Source organism: Oncorhynchus mykiss, chromosome 7 (assembly GCF_013265735.2).
Source record: "Oncorhynchus mykiss isolate Arlee chromosome 7, USDA_OmykA_1.1, whole genome shotgun sequence".
NCBI classification, from domain to species: domain Eukaryota; kingdom Metazoa; phylum Chordata; class Actinopteri; order Salmoniformes; family Salmonidae; genus Oncorhynchus; species Oncorhynchus mykiss.
The window spans coordinates 19854384-19878572 of record NC_048571.1 but is presented as its reverse complement, the minus strand read 5'-3'; the positions used below and the strand labels follow the sequence as shown (position 1 = coordinate 19878572).

General features: G+C 44.5%; 1 protein-coding gene across 4 annotated transcripts in view; it reads left to right on the top strand.

Moving 5' to 3' along the window:
• LOC110527446 (gamma-aminobutyric acid receptor subunit beta-3) overlaps positions 1-24189 on the top strand; it is a 29955-nt gene that overhangs the window by 3186 nt on the left and 2580 nt on the right. For all 4 annotated transcript variants that reach the window (XM_036982864.1, XM_021608717.2, XM_021608719.2 and 1 more), the window contains exons 4-7: positions 15449-15669; positions 17541-17623; positions 18853-18990; positions 21583-21735. In XM_036982864.1, coding sequence (XP_036838759.1) covers positions 15449-15669; positions 17541-17623; positions 18853-18990; positions 21583-21735 — 595 coding nt within the window. The remainder of the gene's footprint in view (positions 1-15448; positions 15670-17540; positions 17624-18852; positions 18991-21582; positions 21736-24189) is intronic.

Genomic DNA, 24189 nt, shown 5'->3' with positions numbered 1-24189 from the left:
GGCTGTCATGTCCCTTTTACCGAGGAGTGGCTTCAGTCTGGCCACTCTACCATAAAGGCCTGATTGGTGGAGTGCTGCAGAGATGGTTGTCCTTCTGGAAGTTTCTCCCATCGCCACAGAGGAACTCTAGAGCTCTGTCAGAGTGACCATTGTGTTCTTGGTCACCTCCTTGACAAAGGCCCTTCTCCCCCGATTGCTCAGTTTGGCCGAGTGGCCAGCTCTAGGAAGAGTCTTGGTGGTTCCAAACTTCTTCCATTTAAGATTTTTTTTTTAAAGTGGGTTTGGCAACGCATATTTAGTGAGGACCAGCCAACGGGAGCATACAGGTCGTAATGGTGGGTCGTATATGGGGCTTGGGTGACAAAACGGATGGCACTGTAATGGACTGCATCCAGTTTGCTGAGTAGAGTATTGGGAGCTATTTTGTAAATGACATCGCCAAAGTCATGGAACGGCAGGATATTCAGTTTTACGAGGGGATGTTTGGCAGCATGAGTGAAGGAGGCTTTGTTGCGAAATAGGAAGACGATTCTAGATTTCATTTTGGATTGGAGATGCTTAATATGAGTCTGGAAGGAGAGTTTACTGTCTAGCCAGACACCTAGGTATTTATAGTTGTCCACATATTCTAAGTCAGAACCGTCCAGAGTAGTGATGCTAGGCGGGCGGGCGTGTGCAGGCAGCGATTGGTTGACGAGCATGCATTTAGTTTTACTAGCATTTAAGAGCAGTTGGAGGCCAGTTGAAGGAGTGTTTTATGGCATCTAAGCTCCTTTGGAGGTTAGTTAACACAGTGTCCAAAGAAGGGCCAGATGTATACAAATGGTGTCGTCTGCGTAGAGGTGGATCAAAGAATAACCCGCAGCAAGAGCGACATCATTGATATACAGTGGGGCAAAAAAGTATTTAGTCAGCCACCAATTGTGCAAGTTCTCCCACTTAAAAAGATGAGAGAGGCCTGTAATTAAAATATCCAGAAAATCACATTGTAGGGTTTTTTATGAATTTATTTGCAAATTATGGTGTAAAATACGTATTTGGTCACCTACAAACAAGCAAGATTTCTGGCTCTCACAGACCTGTAACTTCTTCTTTAAGAAGCTCCTCTGTCCTCCACTCGTTACCTGTATTAATGGCACCTGTTTGAACTTGTTATCAGTATAAAATACACCTGTCCACAACCTCAAACCGTCACACTCCAAACTCCACTATGGCCAAGACCAAAGAGCTGTCAAAGGACACCAGAAACAAAATTGTAGACCTGCACCAGGCTGGGAAGACTGACTCTGCAATAGGTAAGCAGCTTGGTTTGAAGAAATCAACTGTGGGAGCAATTATTAGGAAATGGAAGACATACAAGACCACTGATAATCTCCCTCGATCTGGGGCTCCATGCAAGATCTCACCCCGTGGGGTCAAAATGATCACAAGAATCCCAGAACCACCTAGTGAATGACCTGCAGAGAGCTGGGACCAAAGTAACAAACCCTACCATCAGTAACACACTACGCCGCCAGGGACTCAAATCCTGCAGTGCCAGACGTGTCCACCTGCTTAAGCCAGTACATGTCCAGGCCCATCTGAAGTTTGCTAGAGAGCATTTGGATGATCCAGAAGAAGATTGGGAGAATGTCATATGGTCAGATGAAACCAAAATATAACTTTTTGGTAAAAACTCAACTCGTTGTGTTTGGAGGACAAAGAATGCTGAGTCGCATCCAAAGAACACCATACCTACTGTGAAGCATGGGGGTGGAAACATCATGCTTTGGGGCTGTTTTTCTGCAAAGGGACCAGGACGACTGATCCGTGTAAAGGAAAGAATGAATGGGGCCATGTATCGTGAGATTTTGAGTGAAAACCTCCTTCCATCAGTAAGGGCATTGAAGATGAAACGTGGCTGGGTCTTTCAGCATGACAATGATCCCAAACACACCGCCCGGGCAACGAAGGAGTGGCTTCGTAAGAAGCATTTCAAGGTCCTGGAGTGGCCTAGCCAGTCACCAGATCTCAACCCCATAGAAAATCTTTGGAGGGAGTTGAAAGTCCGTGTTGCCCAGCAGCAGCCCCAAAACATCACTGCTCTAGAGGAGATCTGCATGGAGGAATGGGCCAAAATACCAGCAGCAGTGTGTGAAAACATTGTGAAGACTTACAGAAAACGTTTGACCTCTGTCATTGCCAACAAAGGGTATATAACAAAGTATTGAGATAAACTTTAGTTATTGACCAAATACTTATTTTCCACCATCATTTGCAAATAAATTCATTAAAAATCCTACAATTAGATTTTCTGGATTTTTTTCTCTCATTTTGTCTGTCATAGTTGAAGTGTACCTATGATGAAAGGCCTCTCTCATCTTTTTAAGTGGTAGAACTTGCACAATTGGTGGCTGACTAAATACTTTTTTGCCCTACTGTATATAGAGAAAAGAGTCATCTCGAGAACTGAACCCTGTGGCACCCCCATAGACAGCCAGAGTTCCAGACACCAGGCCCTCCGATTTGACACACTGAACTCTATCTGAGAAGTAGTTAGTGAACCAGTCGAGGCAGTCATTAGAGAAATCAAATTAAATCAAATGAAATGTTATTTGTCACATACACATGGTTAGCAGATGTTAATGCGAGTGTAGCGAAATGCTTGTGCTTCTCGTTCCGACCATGCAGTAATATCTAACAAGTAATCTAACAATTTCACAAGAACTACCTTAAATACAGAAGTGTAAAGGAATGAATAAGAATATGTACATAAAAATATATGGATGAGCGATAGCCGAACGGCATAGGCAAGATGCAGTAGATGGTATAGAGTACAGTATATACATATGGGATGAGTAATGTAGGGTATGCAAACATTATATAAAGTGGCATTGTTTAAAGTGGCTTGAGATACATTCATTACATCCAATTTTTAATTATTAATGTGGCTAGAGATTTGAGTCAGTATGTTGGCAGCAGCCACTCAATGTTAGTGATGGCTGTTTAACAGTCTGATGGTCTTGAGATAGAAGCTGTTTTTCAGTCTCTCAGTCCCAGCTTTGATGCACCTGTACTGACCTCGCCTACTGGATGATAGCGGGGTGAACATGCAGTGGCTTGGGTGGTTGTTGTCCTTGAGGATCTTTTTGGCCTTCCTGTGACATCGGGTGGTGTAGGTGTCCCCTCGTGATGCGTTGTGCAGACCTCACTACCCTCTGGAGAGCCTTGCAGTTGTGGGCAGAGCAGTTGCCGTACCAGGTGATACAGTCCGAGTTCCCCATGCTGTCTGTGTGGGTGGACCAATTCAGTTTGTCCGAGATGTGTACGCCGAGGAACTTAACATGTTCCACCTTCTCCACTACTGTCCCGTTGATGTGGATAGAGGGCTGCTCCCTCTGCTGTTTCCTGAAGTCCACGATCATCTCCTTTGTTTTGTTGATATTGAGTGTGAGGTTATTTTCCTGACACCACACTCCGAGGGCCCTCACCTCCTCCCTGTAGACTGTCTCGTCATTTTTGGTAATCAAGCCTACCACTGTAGTGTCGTCTGCAAACTTGATGATTGAGTTGGAGGCATGCATGGCCACGCAGTCATGAGTGAACAGGGAGTACAGGAGAGAGCTGAGAACACACCGTTGTGGGGCCCCAGTGTTGAGGATCAGCGGGGTGGGGATGTTGTTTCCTACCCTCACCACCTGGGGGCGGCCCGTCAGGAAGTCCAGGACCCAGTTGCACAGGGCGGGGTCGAGACCCAGGGTCTCGAGCTTAATGACGAGTTTGGAGGGTACTATGGTGTTAAATGATGAGCTGTAGTCTTACATAGGTATTCCTCTTGTCCAGATGGGTTAGGGCAGTGTGCAGTGTGATTGCGTCGTCTGTGGACCTATTGGGGCGGTAAGCAAATTGGAGTAGGTCTAGGGTGTCAGGTAGGGTGGATGTGATACGGTCCTTGACTAGTCTATCAAAGTACTTCATGATGATGGAAGTGAGTGCTACGGGGCAATAGTCATTTAGCTCAGTTGCCTTAGCTTCCTTGGGAACAGGAATAATGGTGGCCCTCTTGAAGCATGTGGGAACAGCAGACTGGGATAAGGATTGATTGAATATGTCCGTAAACACACCAGCCAGCTGGTCTGCGCATGCTCTGAGGACGTGGCTAGGGATGCTGTCTGGGCCGGCAGCCTTGCGTGGGTTAACATGTTTAAATGTTTTACTCACGTTGGCTGCAGTGAAGGAGAGCTCACAGGTTTTGGTAGTGGGCCGTGTCCGTGACACTGTATTGTCCTCAAAGTGAGCAAAGAAGTTGTTTAGTTTGTCTGGTTTTCTTTTTATAGTCCGTGATTGACTGTAGACCCTGCCACATACCTCTCATGTCTGAGCCAAAGAATTGCGACTCTACTTTGTCTCTATACTGACGCTTAGCTTGTTTGATTGCCTTGTGGAGGGAATAGCTACACTACTTGTCATGTTTCCGGTCGCCTTGCCCTGTTTAAAAGCAGTGGTTTGCGCTTTCAGTTTTGCGTGAATGCTGCCATCAATCCAGTTGCTGCGGAGGGATGCAGAGCTGTTGGCCGGGGTTGGGGTAGACAGGTGGAAAGTGTGGCCAGCCGTAGAGAAATGCTTATTGAAATTCTCAATTATTGTGGATTTATCGGTGGTGACAGTGTTTCCTAGCCTCAGCTCAGTGGGCAGCTGAGAGGAGGTGCTCTTATTCTCCATGGACTTTACAGTGTCACAAAACGTTTTGGAATTAGTGCTGCAGGATGCAAATTTCTGTTTGAAAAAGCTAGCCTTTGCTTTCCTAACTGACTGTGTACATTTTTTCTTGACTTCTGAAAAGTTACATATCGCGGGGACTATTCGAAGCTAGTGAAGTGCGCCACAGGATGTTTTTTGTGCTGGTCAAGGGCAGTCAAGTCTGGAGTGAACCAAGGGCTATATCTGTTCTTAGTTGGGTGAAAGAGCATGCTTATTTAAGATGGTGAGAAAGGCACTTTTGAAGAACAACCAGGCATCCTCTACTGATGGGATGAGGTCAATATCCTTCCAAGATACCTGGGCCAGGTCGATCAGAAAGGCCTGCTCGCAGAAGTGTTTTTTAGGGAGCGTTTGACAGTGATGAGGGGCGGTCGTTGACCGCTGACCCATAAAGGACGCAGGCAATGAGGCAGTGATTGATGAGATCCTGCTTGAAAACAGCGGAGGTGTATTTAGAGGGCAAGTTGGTCAGGATGATATCTATGAGGGTGCCCATGTTTACGGATTTTTGTACCTGGTACAATGTTTACGGATTTTTGTACCGGGTTGTACCTGTTAGGTTCCTTGATAATTTGTGTGAGATTGAGGGCATCTAGCTTAGATTGTAGGATGGTTAAGCATATCCCAGTTTAGGTCACCTAACATTACGAACTCTGATGATAGATGGGGGCAATCAATTCACATATGGTGTCCAGGGCACAGCTGGGAGCTGAGGGGGTCTATAACCAGCGGCAACAGTGAGAGACCTATTTCTGGAGAGATGGATTTTTAAAAGTAGTAGCTCGAGCTGTTTGGGAATAGACCTGGATAGTAGGACAGAACTCTGCAGGCTATCTCTACAGTAGATTGCAACTCTGCCCCCTTTAGCAGTTCTATCTTGATGGAAAATGTTGTAAATGGGGATGGAAATCTCAGAATTTTTGGTAGCCTTCCTAAACCAGGATTCAGACACAGCTACGACATCAGGGTTGGCGGAGTGTGCTAAAGCAGTGAATAATGCAAACATAGGTAGGAGGCTTCTGATGTTAACATGCATGAACCCAAGGCTTTTCCGGTTACAGAAGTCAACAAATGAGAGCGCCTGGGGACACACAGGGCCTGGATTAACCTCTACATCACCAGAGGAACAGAGGAGGAGTAGGATAAGGGTACGGCTAAAGGCTATAAGAACTGGTTGTCTAGTGCTTTCGGAACAGAGAGTAAAAGGAGCAGAACGCTGGGCATGGTAAGATAGATTCAGAGCATAATGCACAGACAAGGGCATGGTAGGGTGCGAGTACAGTGTAGGTAAACCTAGGCATTGAGTGACAATGAGAGAGGCTGCATCTCTGGAAGCGCCAGTTAAGCTAGGTGCGGTCTCCGCATGTGTGGGGGGCTGGGGCAACTGAGGCATGTAAGCGGGACTAGGGGCTTCGCAGTAAAACAAAACAATGAGAGCTACCCTTAACAACAGTATACAAGGCATATTGACATTAGAGGGAGGCATAAAGCAATCACTGGTGTTGATTGGGAGGGCTAAGACAACAACGGATAAACAGCTAAGACAACAACAACAACAACGGGTAAATGGAGATGAATGGGTGGTCAGTTAGCTACACACAGGGCCTGAGTTTGAGGCTGGGGCCGACAGATAAACAAAATGAAGTACCGTGTTAATGAACAGTCCAGTAGAGTCAGCTGTGTGGCCAAGTGATCATAGAGTCCAATAAGCAGCAATGGACGAAACAGGGAGCTGCTCGGCAGTCGTCACTACGCTAGGCGAGCAGGAGACACGGCGCTCAGAGAGTTAGCGGGCTGGGGCTAGTAGCTGGGTCCTCACCGACATCAACGACGCAGAGGCTGGTTGAGAGCACATCGGCCGAAATACGTCAGCAGATCAGTCGTGATGGATCGGCGGGGCTTGGTGTCGACAAAGGGTCCAGGCCAATTGGCAAGAGAGGGATTGTAGTTGGTGTATTTTGTTTGCTAGCCGGGGGAATGGGCGTAGCTCGAGGCTAATTGGTGCTTTCATCTGGACAAAGGCGTTAGCAACAATAGCCACTCGGTAGCAGCTAGCTAGCTGCGATGATCCGGTGTAATGGTCCAGAGCATGCGGCAGGAATCCAGTGATGTAGTGGGGGAAAAAAGCAGTTAGATATGTTCAGGGCTGATATCACGCCGTGCAAACTGGCAGATATTATCTGGGCTATCCAGGCTAAAGCGGCTGGTGTCTGTGCTAAAGGTAAAGACTGCTAGCAGTGACTAACAATGACTAAATAGCTAGTAGCTAATTAGATGGCTAGCTTCTGAAGGATAGCTTCTGATGCAGGTACCAGTTATAAGGTCTAAAAAAATAGCAGATCCGTACCACGTTGGGTGAGGCGGGTTGCAGGAAGGTATACTTAATTTGAAAATGGAAAAAGAGATTGAAATGTATACAGAACATTTTTAAAAGCTGAATATTTACACGGGACAAAAACAAACACGTCTTGCTGCTACGCCATCTTGGTTGAGGCCACTGTGTTCTTGGGAACCTTCAATGCTGCAGAAATTTTGGGGGACCCTTACCCAGATCTGTACCTTGAGACAATCCTGTCTCTGAGCTCTACGGACAATTCCTACGACCTCATGGCTTGGTTTTTGCTCTGACAATTTAACAGTGTAATAGTGACCAGTAGCAGAATAAATAGATACATACTAATGGTAATGGCAATCAATAATCAATGGATTCCAACAGGCCCCTCAGGCGCGACGCTGCTGAAGGCCCATTCTGCTAACCTGCTAGCTACCTAGAGCTACTTGGAACCCTACTAATTCCACGACTGGTCTATCAGCGTCACCCAACGAAGAGGCAAAAACAGACTTACCCCCATCGCGACGTCCGCCAAAGGCTAACTTGATAGCCCCGGTCTACTAACTGCTAGCCCCTGCTAACTGCTTGCTTGCCTGCCCCGGTCTGCTAACTGCTAGCTTGTTTAGCCCCGGCCTACTAACTGTTAGCGTGTTAGCATCGGCCTGCTAACTGTCTGAATCGCCGTGTTCCCAGTCAGCCCAACCACTCACTGGACTCATATGTTCACCTGGCTATGCATGCCTCTCTCGAATATAAATATGCCTCGTCCATTACTGTCCTGTTTAGTGATTGCTGTCTTATTTCACTGTAGAGCCTCTAGCCCTGCTCAATATGCCTTAACCAACCATGTTGTTCCACCTCCTACATATGCGATGATATCACCTGGTTTAAACGTCTCTAGAGACTATATCTCTATCATCATTACTCAATGCCTAGGTTTACCTCCAATGTACTCACATCCTACCGTACCTTTGTCTGTACACTATACCTTTAATCCATGCTATCGTGCACAGAAACCTGCACCTTTTACTCTCTGTTCCGAATGTGCTAAACGGCCAGTTCGTATAGCATTTAGCCGTACCCTTATCTTACTTCTCCTCTGTTCTTCTGGTGATGTAGAGGTTAATCCAGGTTAATCCAGATTGCTCCCCCTATCTTCTGAGCTCGTGCTACTAGGTGACCTAAACTGGGACATGCTCAACACCTTGGCCATCCTACAATCCAAGCTTGATGCCCTTAAACTCATACAAATTATCAATGAACCTACCAGGTACAACTCCAAATCCGTAAACACGGGCACCCTCATAGATGTCATCCTAACTAACTCACCCTCCAAATACACCTCTGCTGTTTTCAATCAAGATCTCAGCGACCAATGCCTCATTGCCTGCATTCGAAATGGGTCAGCGGTCAAACGGCCTCCACTCATCACTCAAACGCTCCAACACTTCTGCGAGCAGGCCTTTCTAATTGACCTGGCTGGGTATCCTGGGAATGACATTGACCTCATCCTGTCAGTAGATGATGCCTGGCTATTCTTTAAAAGTGCCTTCCTCACCATCTTAAATAAGCATGCCCCATTATTTTTTTAAAAACTAGGAATAGATATAGTCCTTGGTTCACTCCAGACCTGTCTGCCCTTGACCAGCACAAAAACATCCTGTGGCGTTTTGCATGAGCATCGAATAGCCCCCGTGATATGCAACTTTTCAGGGAAGCAAGGAACAAATATACACAGGCAGTTAGGAAAGCTAAGGCTAGCTTTTTCAAACAGAAATTTGCATCCTGTAGTACTAACTCAAAATAGTTCTGGGACACTGTAAAGTCCATGGAGAATAAGAGCACCTCCTCCCAGCTACCCACTGCTCTGAGGCTAGGAAACACTGTCACCACTGATAAATCCACGATAATTGAGAATTTCAATAAGCATTTCTCTACGGCTGGCCATGCTTTCCACCTGGCTACCCCTACCTCGGTCAACTGCCCGGTACCCTCCAAAGCCCCCACCATTTCTCCTTTACCCAAATCTAGATAGCTGATGTTCTGAAAGAGCTGCAAAATCTGGACCCCTACAAATCAGCCGGGCTAGACAATCTGGACCCTCTCTTTCTAAAATTATCTGCCGAAATTGTTGCAACCCTTATTACTAGCCTGTTCAACCTCTCTTTTGTATCGTCTGAGATTCCCAAAGATTTGAAAGCTGCCGCGGTCATCCCCCTCTTCAAATGGGGTGACACTCTAGACACAAACTGCTACAGACCTATATCTATCCTACCCTGTCTTTCTAAGGTCTTCGAAAGCCAAGTTAACAAACAGATTACTGACCATTTCGAATCCCACCGTACCTTCTCCGCTATGCAATCTGGTTTCAGAGCTAGTCATGGGTGCACCTCAGCCACTCTCAAGGTCCTAAACGACATCATAACCGCCATCGATAAGAGACATTACTGTGCAGCCGTATTCATCGACCTGGCCAAGGCTTTCGACTCTGTCAATCATCACATTCTTATTGGCAGATTCAACAGCCTTGGTTTCTCAAATGATTGCCTCGCCTGGTTTACCAACTACTTCTCTGATAGAGTTCAGTGTGTCAAATCGGAGGGCCTGTCCAAAATTAAATCTAGAATTGGCTTCCTATATCTCAACAAAGCATCCTTCACTCATGCTGCCAAACATACCCTCGTAAAACTGACCATCCTACCGATCCTCGACTTCGGTGATGTCATCTATAAAATAGCCTCCAATACTCTACTCAACAAACTGGATGCAGTCTATCACAGTGCCATCCGTTTTGTCACCAAAGCCCCATACACTACCCACCATTGCGACCTGTACGCTCTCGTTGGTTGGCCCACGCTTCATACGCTTCGCCAAACTCACTGGCTACAGGTCGTCTACAAGTCTCTAGGTAAAGCCCCGCCTTATCTCAGCTCACTGGTCACCATAGCAGCACCCACTCGTAGCACGCGCTCCAGCAGGTATATCTCTCTGGTCACCCCCAAAGCCAATTCCTCCTTTGGTCGTCTTTCCTTTCAGTTCTCTGCTGCCAATGACTGGAACGAACTGCAAAAATCTCTGAAGCTGGAGACTGATATCTCCCTCACTAGCTGTAAGCACCAGGTGTCAGAGCAGATCACTGCACCTGTACATAGCCCATCTGTAAACAGCCCATCTATCTACCTACCTCATCCCCATACAGTATTTATTTATTTATCTTGCTCCTTTGCTCCCCAGTATCTTTACTTGCACATCTACCATTCCAGTGTTTAATTGCTATATTGTAATTACTTCGCCACCATGGCCTATTTATTGCCTTAACTCCCTTATCTTACCTCATTTGCACTCACTGTATATAGACGTTTTGTTTTGTTCTACTGTATTGTTGACTATGTTTTGTTTATTCCATGTGTAACTCTGTGTTGTTGTATGTGTCGAATTGCTTTGCTTTATCTTGGCCAGGTCGCAGTTGTAAATGAGAACTTGTTCTCAACTAGCCTACCTGGTTAAATAAAGGTGAAATCAAAAATCAAAAATCAAAAAAACAGACAGCAGTGTGAAAAATTTGGCAATTTTTCATACACATGACATTCTCAAGAACAAGGCGCAAAATTGAATATACAGAGAGCCAAAATAGAAGAAAGAGATGAACTAATTAATTCACTGATTACATAATGAATGTTCTGGGTGATGTTCAATTAAGACAACAAGTTTTGCATTATGTAATATTCATCCTGGAGGATGTTCACGCGTCTCAGGATGCTGATCGAGGATCTGTTTTGCCCTTTAGATCATAATAAATTGAGGTTACGTTGACATGGAGGACCTAAACCTGGATCAGCACTCCTCCTTTTGTGACACTTGACACATACGGACCCTGGTCTTGTAGTGATTGCGATCATTCTAGTAAGCACTGTAACCCGACCAAGTAAACCATTAATATGCTTTGATCTTCCTGAAACCAGGGACAGTTGTTTACGTTGGAACAGGAGGCTCTTTTGCGCCGCGACAATGGAAGTAGCCTGTAGGAAATGTGTAAATGAGATGCTCCTCTTTCCCTTTGATAGAAGAATCTTTTGAAGATAATATGTAGTCCCGTGGGGACTCTATATCTTTGAAATGGCAGAATTAGCTCTAAAACACTGGCTGGTCCTACATAGTGTAGGTAAATACTGCTTTGTGTATAGTCAGTGATCTTGGGTTAATAAGCTGTTCTCTCTCTCTCTCTGTGAGAACCTCAGTGATGGCTACATTTGCAGTTTGTCTTCCAAAGGGATGTTTTCTCTCTACTCTTAACACTGCATGGAGGAGGCAGGGGAGAGACTGTCATAGCCGTAGCCATCAGTTACCATGGGAACTAGGGTAATTACTAACACATACTGTATGACTGTGTATTGACTGCACCCAGGTGATGGTAGAACTTGAAAAACAGTATTGACCAAAGAAAATTGATGACCCATCTGAATGGACACTGTGCACTTCCTTTGTTATATTTCCCCAGTTTATTGAACAATAGATTTTTACTTAAATGACTGTCCATTTCAGGTTAGTTGAATCTCAAGCAACTGGAGTAAAAAGAGAAGAAATGTTGTAGGGTAGCTTCAGTCAAATTGTTGTTGTATGGAGAAGATATGAACCCATAAGGGACTGCAGAAATGGATATCGATTTGAATTCGATATGAGATAGCCCGAGTAACCAGCCATCAGTCCCTCTGCAGAGTGGGTGTGTGGGTGCAGAAAATCTGTCATATGGAGTGGATATTTTTTCTCTCTCTAACTGTTCCTGTCATTAATGTTAGCTTTTCTCTGTGTCTATCTGAAGAAATCCTGCCCCATCTACAGCCCATAGACCATACTGACCGTGGAATTTACATAAAGGTTCATTTTAACTTTCCTTCAGGAACTATGTGCAACCAGATGTAGAAGGGCACCATTATCACCATAACCCCTATGAATATTGGCAGGTCTACTAGGGGTTGTGAGGCAATTGGTCTCCTGAAGTTACGGCCGTAATTCCCAGAGTGCTGTAGGAGAGTTATAAGAGGTGGAATGGGGTTATGCTTAAACGCTGACCCCCACTTTATCATTTTTGATTGCTATCGGACATGATTCTATCGATCCAAGAAACCAGCTCTCTGCAGTAGCATGATCCCGCTACAAAGTCTATATAGCGAGTGTGAGCGTGTGTGTGTGTGTGTGCGTGTGCATGTGCGTGCGCGAGTGCCTCCTTTTGTGCATGGCAAAGCTGAAGATGTGTGCCCACATTTCCGGTGCAATGCTTTGGCCCAGCATCATAGCATGTTATTTGTGTCGGTGTACACAGGCAGCTATTTATCCCTTCAGTCTTCTGTGTAATTCTTGGTCGATTCCTGCCCCTGGGGAATCACTTGTAAAATCCTGTATGAATCCTTTTATCACAGTTTTAATTCATCTATCAAACCCCACTAATGCACGTACAGAGAGATTCATTGTTATCGCAGCCAAAGCTCTGTGTGTTTAGAAGCCATTATTATCCATTACATCTCTATATACGGCTCTGGGTCTCCCCTCTCATAGTGTATATAAGATCATTTCTGGGGTAATCAGCTCCTACCACTAAAGGCCCTTAGAGTAGATCAGAGACCATGCATGCTATTTTTAATATGCTGTTGAGGTTCACCACAGAAGTGGGGAGAGAGGGTGATTACCCGCAGTGAAAAATGGGCTTCCAAAGAAGAAATCTCTTGGGGAAGCCTGTGCAATTGCTTTGAAAATTACCGACTGCGTCAAATGATTCTTTACTGATTTTGGATTGACAATAATGTATAACCGAATTAGCGAGATTGATTTGCTTTTATGACTGTTTGCAATTTGAGGGTCACTGTTAGTGTATTTTATCGCTGTTTGGCTTAGTATCTTGTTATTGATGGTTACTAAGATGTTAGCTGACTATTGTAACTGCACTATGAATATCTCCTGTTTTAACATTTTATTTAACTAGGCAAGTCAATTAAGAACAAAATCTTACAATGACAGACTAGGAACAGTGGGTTAACTGCCTTGTTCAGGGGCAGAACAACAGACCTTGTCAGCTCGGGGATTCGATCAAGCAACCTTTTGGTTACTGGCTCAACACTCTAACCACTAGGCTACCTGATTTACATCAATCTGTTTGTTAATATATAGCTAAGCACCTTATAGAGGTTGTGTTTGTGCCTACAGTGCATGATGGCATGTGGGCACCGCATGCAAATAAGCCGTACATAGCTACTCACAATGTCAGTTTGAATTGTATTGGCTAATGGCCTTGGGGTCTACGCATAACTTCATCTTTCTACGAATGCGTGATGTCACAAGGAGACCATTTTGTAAATGCGCTAAACATACACGCATTTACTGCAAGGGGTGAGATCAAAGTATTACGGATGTTGTTGGTGGGATAGGGCCCGGTTCATAAAGAGTGGTTTTGTGTGAAAGCATGATCATGATAAGCTAGTTGTTTGATAATGAGGAGCATCTGTTGGAGACAGGGAGCAGATGCAATGACAAATGAATAGTAGGCTACTGCGTCGGTCAGTGTACAGGGGATCATCACACACGGTAGGTTGATCATCACACAGGGGATCATCACACACGGTAGGTTGATCATCACACAGGGGATCATCACACACGGTAGGTTGAGCATCACACAGGGGATCATCACACACGGTAGGTTGAGCATCACACAGGGGATCATCACACACGGTAGGTTGATCATCACACAGGGGATCATCACACACGGTAGGTTGATCATCACACAGGGGATCATCACACACGGTAGGTTGATCATCACACAGGGGATCATCACACACGGTAGGTTGATCATCACACAGGGGATCATCACACACTGTAGGTTGATTTAAATGACCCCACCAAACAAGAGCAGGTTCAACTCCCTCAAAGCCTGTGTCCCAAATGGCACCCTATTCCCTATGCAGTGCACTACTTTTGCCCAGGGTCCACTGTGTAAGGGTGCCATTTGGGACGCCGCCCAGTGTCATCAGTAACATTAGGTCACTAAATGAATTACAGAAGGACAAAAAAAAACGCTCTCTTGGAGAATGTAGTAGCAGTAAAATTGCAGTAATATGGATGACCATGACTGACCATTCCTTACAGGGTGCGTTATTGAATGAAAATAAATCAAAGGCTATACACAAGCATACACACACACACACACGCACAGAGCTAAACAGTGCGCATTAAACATGCAAAGAGCCTTCCCCTCAGTCCTTCCAGGTTGATACCAGGTTGATTCCTCCTTCGAGGAGATCACCACAATGGCCACTGTAGCATGACAGCATCAGTGTGATAAACTGTCTGATTCAGAGTCAGACTTCACAAGGGGAGCAACTACTCCTTTATTTGAAATGCTCTGTGATTGTCCCCGTGCAAGATTTCTAAGAATTCCAAGGCAGCTGCGGCTTTGAACGCAGGACCCGTCTAGAGTGGTTATTTAAATCATTCATGCTCTTTCATGTAAAGACTTATCTAAAACTACATCCCTGACTGGTTCACACTTCTCACCCCTGGAACACTCCCATCTTGAAATACCTGAAATAATCTCCGGGGACATCATTGAACAGTTGGTTGGAGGTGTACGGAGTCATACATTTAGTGTACATTTTGTATCTCTTTATCCTAAAAACTGATCAAATGGAGGGAGTACGTGCCCCCTCACATTCAATTGGCATGATGTCCTGCCTCTGGCTCTCCTCCATAGCAAGCTGCAAAGACTGAGTAGGCTGCACTGAAATATTGGACCCAATACTACACAATGTAATTGGCTTTAGTCAGAGACCATGTGGTTGGCTCCACTCATAACAGTGCTGCTGGCGTAGAGAGAGAAACACATTGCTGTCGGGTATTTTGGAGTGTGTGGCGGAGCCACTTGGACAGACTCCTGGTACAGCCTGGCCCTGCCTACAGTATGGCTGTTGTGTAATCGCCATTAGGACTGTGGCTGAATCACACAGCCATGCCACACTGTTCCTCCTGCTACCTGGTGGGAAGCCTTCTACTGCGGCGGCCATTTTGACACAGAGGGTCGGTATTGAGGAGAAGTGGAGTGGGTTGAGTGGGTCTGAGGGGAAATTTGGAAAATCAGTTTGGTTGGCAGGAGGATGTGTCAGAGTAGCACACTGTGTGCCATCACGTTGCAACCTTTCCCCTCACCATTCAGACAGCTTGTGACTGTAAACTCCACATCTCTCCTCCCAAAATAGGCTTATCCACAATCATTCTCAGGACTATGGGGTGCAGACTCAAGAAACACACACACATGCACTGTATGTCAATAAAAAATAAGGAAGTGTATATACTACAGTATACTAACATCACCATGTGTTAATCTCCTTCCAGGACTACACTTTAACCATGTACTTCCAGCAGTACTGGAGGGACAAGAGGCTGGCGTACTTAGGGATCCCACTGAACCTCACCCTGGATAACCGGGTAGCAGATTCACTCTGGGTCCCTGACACCTACTTCCTGAATGACAAGAAGTCCTTCGTCCACGGTGTGACGGTCAAGAACCGCATGATCCGCCTCCACCCGGATGGAACAGTGCTCTACGGCCTGAGGTGGGTTCCAAAGCAGTGGAACCAATGGGTTCTAGATGAATGCATCCACGACTGATTCATTTGAAGGGATATCACAATATTTTATTATTTTATAGTAATAAATGCTGTATGGTATGTATGAGCTGCTAGTTTTTTAAAATGTGTTTTTAAAGAAGTGGGACATTCCCACTCCTCTCTTTTTGTCTGTTTATTGGATAGCATAGACGGAGAGGAATAATAGAGGAGAGAGCCCAAAAATAACAGTGGACCAGATTCTCAACCATGCTGCAGTGATCTTTGTGTTCCGGAGGCAGTGGCTTAGACCACTGGTCCACCTCTAGGCCACCAGCTGCTATGTTTTTGGCTAGTAAATATAATCCCTTCCTATAGGCTCAATTTCGACATATTGGTGCAGTAGCGTGTACATTGTCAAGCTTTGTTGAAATGTGTATTTTTAAAACATATGGTAAGATCAGAAGAAAACAACATAAGAAAAAGATAATGTATAGATGATGATGCAGGCTCAGCTGTTGCTTTGTTATGATTGCCTGTTTCAATATTCATAGCCATTGGTCTTTGTTGTTTGACAAGTCCTGAATTGTTCATCAGGATAATAAATATGTATGATGCATGGTTTTCTTCCAAATTGAGCCATCCAGCATGGAAATTCAATGATTTTTGCATATGATTCACTCACACTGGACTTGTTTTGAATTATACGTAGTTGGATTCAATACAATGCATTGATTCTGTTCTTTTAACATCCTGTAAATCTGTTTCATGTACCCCCTCTAAAGAGTGTGTGTGTGTGTGTGTGTGCGTGTGCGTGCGCACGCTTGCACGTGTGTAGGTGGAATCATCCATCTTGTCTAATAGCTTCTGACGAACACACTCGTCTGGATGTAATGCATTTCTGAGATGACAGTATAGCTATGTGACCTGGCATTCTTATCCATAAAGACATATATAACGTATGTGTTTTAGATTGTGGAGCTTAAACTGTCTAGTGGTCACAGCTTCACTAACGGAGTCCAGGAATTCAGCAACTTGTGCAAACATGATTAGATTCTGACTTCTTCAAGCCAAGGGTACTTGGGGAAGATCAATCGTTGTTGTACCGAAAATATTCAACCTCACGATCTGACCAAAAGGACAAAACCCCTAGGGTTCATAGCTATACCGTTTAGCAGACACTTTCATACAAAGCAACTTACAGTCACGAGTGCGTATATTTTACGTATGGGTGGCCCTGGGAACAAACCCATTATCCCGGCACTGCAACACCCTGCTCTACCAACTGAGCCATACAGGACCACAGTCCACTTGTCATTATCCCAACTCAATCAATCACTCACCCTGAAACCCACGGTCCAACTGTAAGTGATAATGTATGGAATGGAATCCCAGAGTAGGATTTCCAGACATTACTATGTGGAATGTTCAGATGTTACATTACCTGTCCAGTAAAGTAACCGAGACGTGAGTGTACTGTAATGATGAGTTCTGGTTCTGAAGGCTTATTTCGTCATATCTGGTCTACCTGGCTGAACCTGATACCAACTGAAACACTATGAGTGAAGATCAATGCACATATATAGTTTCTCTAATACAATTATAGTCTATACTGGTATGTATTCAGTTTAAGCTCTTCTTGCTTACAAGTGGGACCAGAGAGATATCCTTTCTCTCTGTGGAGTTGACTGTGGTTGTTCAGGAGATCATAACGTGATGGGTGAATAACATCATACTGTAATAATATGGTTTCATGCACAGGTGAGAAGATTAGGTGGATCCACAGCAGACAGTATGGATGGAGAACGTGTGTGTGGGCTCCGGTAAAGCTTAAGTTAACGTGATCCTCTTTCCCCCTTGTGTGTGTGTGTTGACCTCAGGATCACAACGACGGCAGCCTGTATGATGGACCTGAGGAGGTACCCTCTGGACGAGCAGAACTGCACTCTGGAGATCGAGAGCTGTGAGTGACCTCAATACCATCAACCTCTGAAATGACTATTTCTCTATTAGATTTCAGTATTTCAATATTTCAGTATATAAAACAAAATGATGTGTATACCATTTTACTATTTCAGTATAAATAATATTTTAGTAAAAGATATACAACCACAATGGAGATTATGGTGAGACTGGATGTTAAATGTCCAATGCGCCGTTTTTATCTCAATATCAAATCACTTCTGGGTAACAATTAAGCACCTTAATAAGCATCTTATTTTCAGTTCAAATGTTAAACGAGAAACAAAAATGGACTCTTTGGGAGTGGTCGGAATGGGGAGGGGAAAACGGAAAACTAGCTGTTATTGGCAGAGATGTTTGGAACTCTCTTTCTTATTCGTCTATTATACTAATTTACCACATGGTTATGTCACCAGGAAGGCCAAAACTCCATCCCACCAAAACACGCTGAAATGTCAGGTGGTCTTTTCATAGCTCTTACTCTAAAAGGGCATTATCATCATTTTCACAATTTCACAGTACTATTGCAACCTCTGAGTGTGGAAATATACACTGAGTACACCAAACATTAGGAACACCTTCCTAATATTGAGTTGCAAGGACTCTACAAGGCATCGAAAGCGTTCCACAGGTATGCTGGCCTGTGTTTTAACTACATTGGCAGCACGTTTCCTCCATGTGCTGCCAATGCTTCCCACCGTTGTGTCAAGTTGGCTGGATGTCCTTCGGGTGGCGGAGCATTCTTGATACACACGGGAAACTGTTGAGCGTGAACAACCCAGCAGCATTGTAGCTCTTGACACAAACAGGTGTGCCTGCCACCTACTAGCATACCCCGTTCAAAGGCACTTACATTTTTTGTCTTGCTCATTCACCCTCTGAATTCACCCTCAAGGCTTAAAAATCCTTCTTTAACCTGTCTCCTCCCCTTCATCTACACTGATTGAAATGGATTTAACAAGTGTTAGAGTTGCGTCAATGAGATCAACAAGGGATCACAGCTTTCACCTGGATTCACCTGGTCAGTCTATGTCATAGAAAGAGCAGGTGTTCTTAATGTTTTGTATACTTGTATACAGAACACAGAAAAATCATGTTTTTAATTGCCCTGGGGCTTTTTATTGGTTAAATTGAGAGAGTGGAGTTTTAATGATCTGTGACTTAGTTTCTTCACATGGTATCCCACTCCAGGAGGTTCATTCTAACCCTGTCTTTCTTTCTGTGGTTCAGATGGATACACGACAGATGACATTGAGTTCTACTGGAAGGGAGGAGACAATGCGGTGACGGGGGTGACACGCATTGAGCTGCCACAGTTCTCCATAGTGGACTACAAGCTGGTGTCCAGAAATGTTGTCTTTTCCACAGGTAAAAAACACTTTCTCAGAAAATATACAGCCCGACCATGTTATTTTACAGCTAGCTTTTTACCCAACCAGTGCTCTACTATGAAACTCTTCACTGCTACTTCAGTTTTCTAGTGGCTGTATCTTCCAGTTCGGAAGAAATGTTATTGGTATCATTGACATCGTTTGGTGCGTGGGTGCTTGCATGTTCATGTATGTCAGGGTGTGAGAGTTTGTATGTATATGCACTTGCTTGTATGGGAGAATTCCTCGTCTACCTTTATTTGAGAACCCGACGGCAGCCATTACATTTGAGCGTCCAGTGTGGCCCCTCTATACTCTTTCCTCTCTCCCTGGCTCCTCTGTGGCCCCCTGTCTCCCTTCTCCCTGGCTCCTCAGTGTGGGCCCCCCCTCTTCCCTCTCCCTGGGTCCTTGGTGTGACCCCCTGTCTCCCTTCTCCCTGGAGGGCCCCCTCTCTACTCTCTCCCTGGCTCCTCTGAGGACCCCTGCATCATACTTCAAAGGCCTGTTTCCCTCCCCGAGCCTGGCTAAAGACCAACTTTCTTCCATGTGCTACTGTTGCTGGCTTCACTCACAGAGACTCACACAGGAGCAGTGAATGATGGTAGGATGGCAATTACCCAGCTGTTTTCTTCAGCTCTTTAAAAGAGGGAAGCCACAGAGAAGCAGCCTGGGAAACAGGGCATCAGAAATTCATGTGGAAAATAAGGCCCAGAGCATCAATTATTCCCCTCCAAGCTCACAAGGAAACATTGCCATAAGGATTTGAAGTTTTAATGTCATGTACACGAGTACAGTGAAATGCCTTTTTCTTGAACCCAACAATGCAGTAATCAATCAACAATATAGTGCTAAAAATAACATGATGTAGAACAAAAACACACAGGAAACAGAAATAAGAGGTACACAAGAAAGTAAGTAAGCATACTATATACAGGGTTAGTCAGTTCCAGTACCATATTTACAATGTGCAGTGATACTGTAGCGGTAGAGGTAGATATGTGTAGGGGTAAGGTGACTAGGCATATATAATAAACAGAGTAGTAGCAGCGTATATGATGATTGTATGTGAGTCGTTGTGCGGGTGTGTAGTCAGTATAAATGTATGTGCATAATATTATGTGTGTGTGAGCAAATTATGAATTGAGTGTTTGTGTGTTGGAGTGTCTGTGTGCGTGAGTGTGCAGGGCCCTGTGAGTGTGCATAGAGAAAGTACAATGTAAATAAATGAAATACAAAGGTCAACTCCGATTGGTTGTTTCAGATTGGTTGTTTTCCCATGCTCTCCCCCTCCCCCCCCCCCCCCCCCCCCCCCCCCCTCACTTTAGTAGTGCATAAAGGGGATCTGTGTTGAACTGGTGAACGTTGTCAGAACGTTGTCGGACATCGCACCCTTGCATTACGAGAGTTTTCGCGGTCGTGGTCGTCAAGGGTGTTGTCATGGCTACCGTATCACCATCATCGCCATCCTCCTATTCCTTCCTCTCCTCCTTCTCATCCCCCTCTTCCTCCTCCTCATAACATATGGTGTACTCTCCCACTCGCTGACGTACGTCCAGAGACACAGCTAGTGTGAACGCTTAGTTGCACACCTACATCCTCTGTATCACCAATCTTCTTTCAACACCTACTTTCGCCTCCCACTATCTCTTGCATAATGTTACCTTTCTTAAAGGGACAGTTCCCTCCCTTGACGAATGTACCACATCTCACGTATACAGTACACGGACAGCAATCCGTGGATCCAGATAGTTTGTGATTCGAGAGTTAGATTATTATTTTTTTGAATGTTTGTGTGCAAATCAGTGGGAGTGGTATGATCCATGTTAGCGTGACTCAAACCCCGTGCTTAAATAAATAGCCACGGTAATGTGTAGTATTGGAGGACATTTTTTAGGTAAACTTTTCTTAGTAGCAGTGAAAGGACTTGTTCCTATCGCTTAGAGGTGTACAACTGACACCCTTGAGTTCTGCATTCCTTCTGGTACTCGTTTTGCCCTTGGCGCTTAATGGATCAATAAGTGTCATTGATTGGCTGAGGAGTCCACACACTTGGATACCCAGATGTTAATTTGTCTCTGATTAACAAGGCAAGGCATGGACGAAAACCAGCAGACGCTACGACCCTTGAGGACCAGAGTCATGCATCACTGGTGTAATGCTATACAGAGAGGAATGTGCAACTCAAATGGACATTTACGATGACAGATATGTGATAAAGTGTGTTTTTCATAAGTCAGGTCAGAGAAGAAATATGTACATTACCAAATGCCTAACATATCAAGCTCCAAGACTTTTATACATGCATAAATTATGAAATAGTTAAAAATAAATAATATATGTCGATTGAAAGTGCAACATTTTCTATCATCACAGTTAGTATTGAAATATTTTATTATTTGCCTCGCATTCAGCCACCGTTTGTCAAATTGTTGTGAAGTATGGTTCAAGGATGCTTGTTTCCATAGTGATAAATTCAACCCATGCTGCCATTGCCATAGAAACAAAAACAAAAACACGAGGTGTTCCAGTATGCTCCTCGAACCAAGAAGTCGTTCATTCTATTCAACCGCTCAACATCTCGTTTTCATAGGTGCCTACCCACGACTGTCTTTGAGCTTCAAGCTAAAGAGGAACATCGGCTACTTTATCCTGCAGACCTACATGCCATCCATCCTGATCACCATCTTGTCCTGGGTCTCCTTCTGGATCAATTACGATGCCTCGGCTGCAAGAGTGGCATTAGGTTGGTGTACAGCCCCATATGTTACACATTGTACAATATTAACAGGCCTCTGAATCCCGTTTCCCTATCATGTGTGACTGATCACAACATCCCACTAATTATACACTCTTAGAAAAAAAGGTGCTATCTAGAACTCAAAAGGGTTATTCGGCTGTGTCCCCATAGGAGAATCCTTTGAATAACCATTTTTGGTTCCAGGTAGAACCATTTTGCGTTCCATGTAGAACCCTTTCCACAGGTGCTTCTACATGGAACCCGAAAGGGTTCTGCCCGGAACCAAAAAGGGTTCTCCGAAGGGGACAGGCGAAGAACCCTTTTGGAACACTTTTGTAGGGTCACACACACGGTCTAGTCCGTGAGATAATTATATTCTAATTTTATTTTGATGGTCTACTCTGTATTGCTGAGTGGACAGATTCCCCTGCACTCTCTCATGAACATAAAGCAGAGAATTGGGAGGTCTTTGCAAAGGCCTGCAATATCCGGTGGCTTGCTAATAAGGAGTCCACCAGAGAAAAACATTAACTCCCTCAGTGATGGATCGTTATGGGATTTCCGTGGCCACCCAGAAGGGTGCTTTGTGGAGGCTGCATCCCGGTAAGAGCAGCAATCAAGATATCAATGCAGTGGGGAAACAATTGAATTGTTTGAAGGTAAAATTGATTAGGGAGCAGTGTTACAGTGAATTCCAAATCCAGACGACCCACTTGGCCCTAATCTTGTTCCAGCACATTTTCTTCACTCTCTCGTGGTGTACCTTTACTCAATAACTCTGAGCAAAAAGAAATAAAACTCCCCATTGAGTTACAGTACGTACATTTTAGCAGACTCTCTTATCCAGAGCAATCCTTTTTTTTCATACTGGGTCCCACGTGGGAATTGAACCCACAACTCTGACCATGCTCTACCAACTGAGCCACGCAGGACCTACAGCGCAGTCAGTGTAGCTCACCAACTCCATGCGTTCTGTGATATACAGGATGCATGGTGCGAGTAAAGCAGGGTACAATAACCTGGAACTGTACGTGCAGTGTTCAGCAATGTAACACTCCGAATGTTTTAAGCACCAGTGCTGTTAAATGTCCTCTAGAGTTGCTAAGGCTGATGTGATCATACGTCCTCAATTTTAGACTAGGGTATCTTCTGACACTTGAGTGTGGACCAAATCTCATTTCTTGATAACCTCGCACCCAATTTCAGAGAACAGACGATAGGAATAAGGTATCGATAATGCCGTTAGCAAGCAGAGTGCTACAGGATCTGAAGTCATTTGCACAATGCTTTAGTGGCGTCTTCATAATGATTATGCAGCAGAAATAGAGTAGGGAGGCTGTCTGAAACATACAATTAGAGAGACATTAAAGGGGCAGTCTGGGATTGGTGGATCCATTTTTTAAAACTTTTAAATGAATGAAATATACTGTATATACAGTGGGGCAAAAAAGTATTTAGTCAGCCACCAATTGTGCAAGTTCTCCCACTTAAAAAGATGAGAGAGGCCTGAAAAAAAATCCAGAAAATCACATTGTAGGATTTTTTATGAATTTATTTGCAAATTATGGTGGAAAATAAGTATTTGTTCACCTACAAACAAGCAAGATTTCTGGCTCTCACAGACCTGTAACTTCTTCTTTAAGAGGCTCCTCTGCCCTCCACTCGGTACTTGTATTAATGGCACCTGTTTGAAATTGTTATCAGTATAAAAGACACCTGTCCACAACCTCAAACAGTCACACTCCAAACTCCACTATGGCCAAGACCAAAGAGCTGTCAAAGGACACAAGAAACAAAATTGTAGACCTGCACCAGGCTGGGAAGACTGAATCTGCAATAGGTAAGCAGCTTGGTTTGAAGAAATCAACTGTGGGAGCAATTATTATACATCTAGTTTATTGTTCAGTAGCAGACCAGTATGTTAGCAGATGTGGAGTACTTACCACTTTCTCACTTTTGGGAGGTACTATTTAAATGCATAATACCTACACATCTGACATTTTTCCTTTGAAAGTGGCTAGAGAGAGAGAGAGAGAGAGAGAGAGAGAGGCAGTGAGAGTGAGAGAAGCTCCATAAAAATATATTTATCCCCAGAGAGTCCGGTCTCCTGATGAAAAAGGAGGGAGGCCCACGGGCACATGGCCCTGTGATTAAATTGTCAGGTCGGTGGGTGCAGTGAAGGACAGAGAGTAATAGAACCACAGAGGGAACACCGATAAAGAAGATGGCTGCCGTTCAGCAAAACCCCAGAGATCGCTGCAATGAATAAAAGCAAAAGGGGGAGAACGCTGCTGTTCCTCAGAGCGAGAAAAACACACACACACACACACTGACACAGCAAACCGGTAATACTTAAAACTGTCCCCTTTAATGTACCAATAAATCAAGGAAAGGGCCAGATTGATCCTATACTCTAACTACTTCCAGTGTTGCTTTATGACAGTACTAGCTACTGGTGCA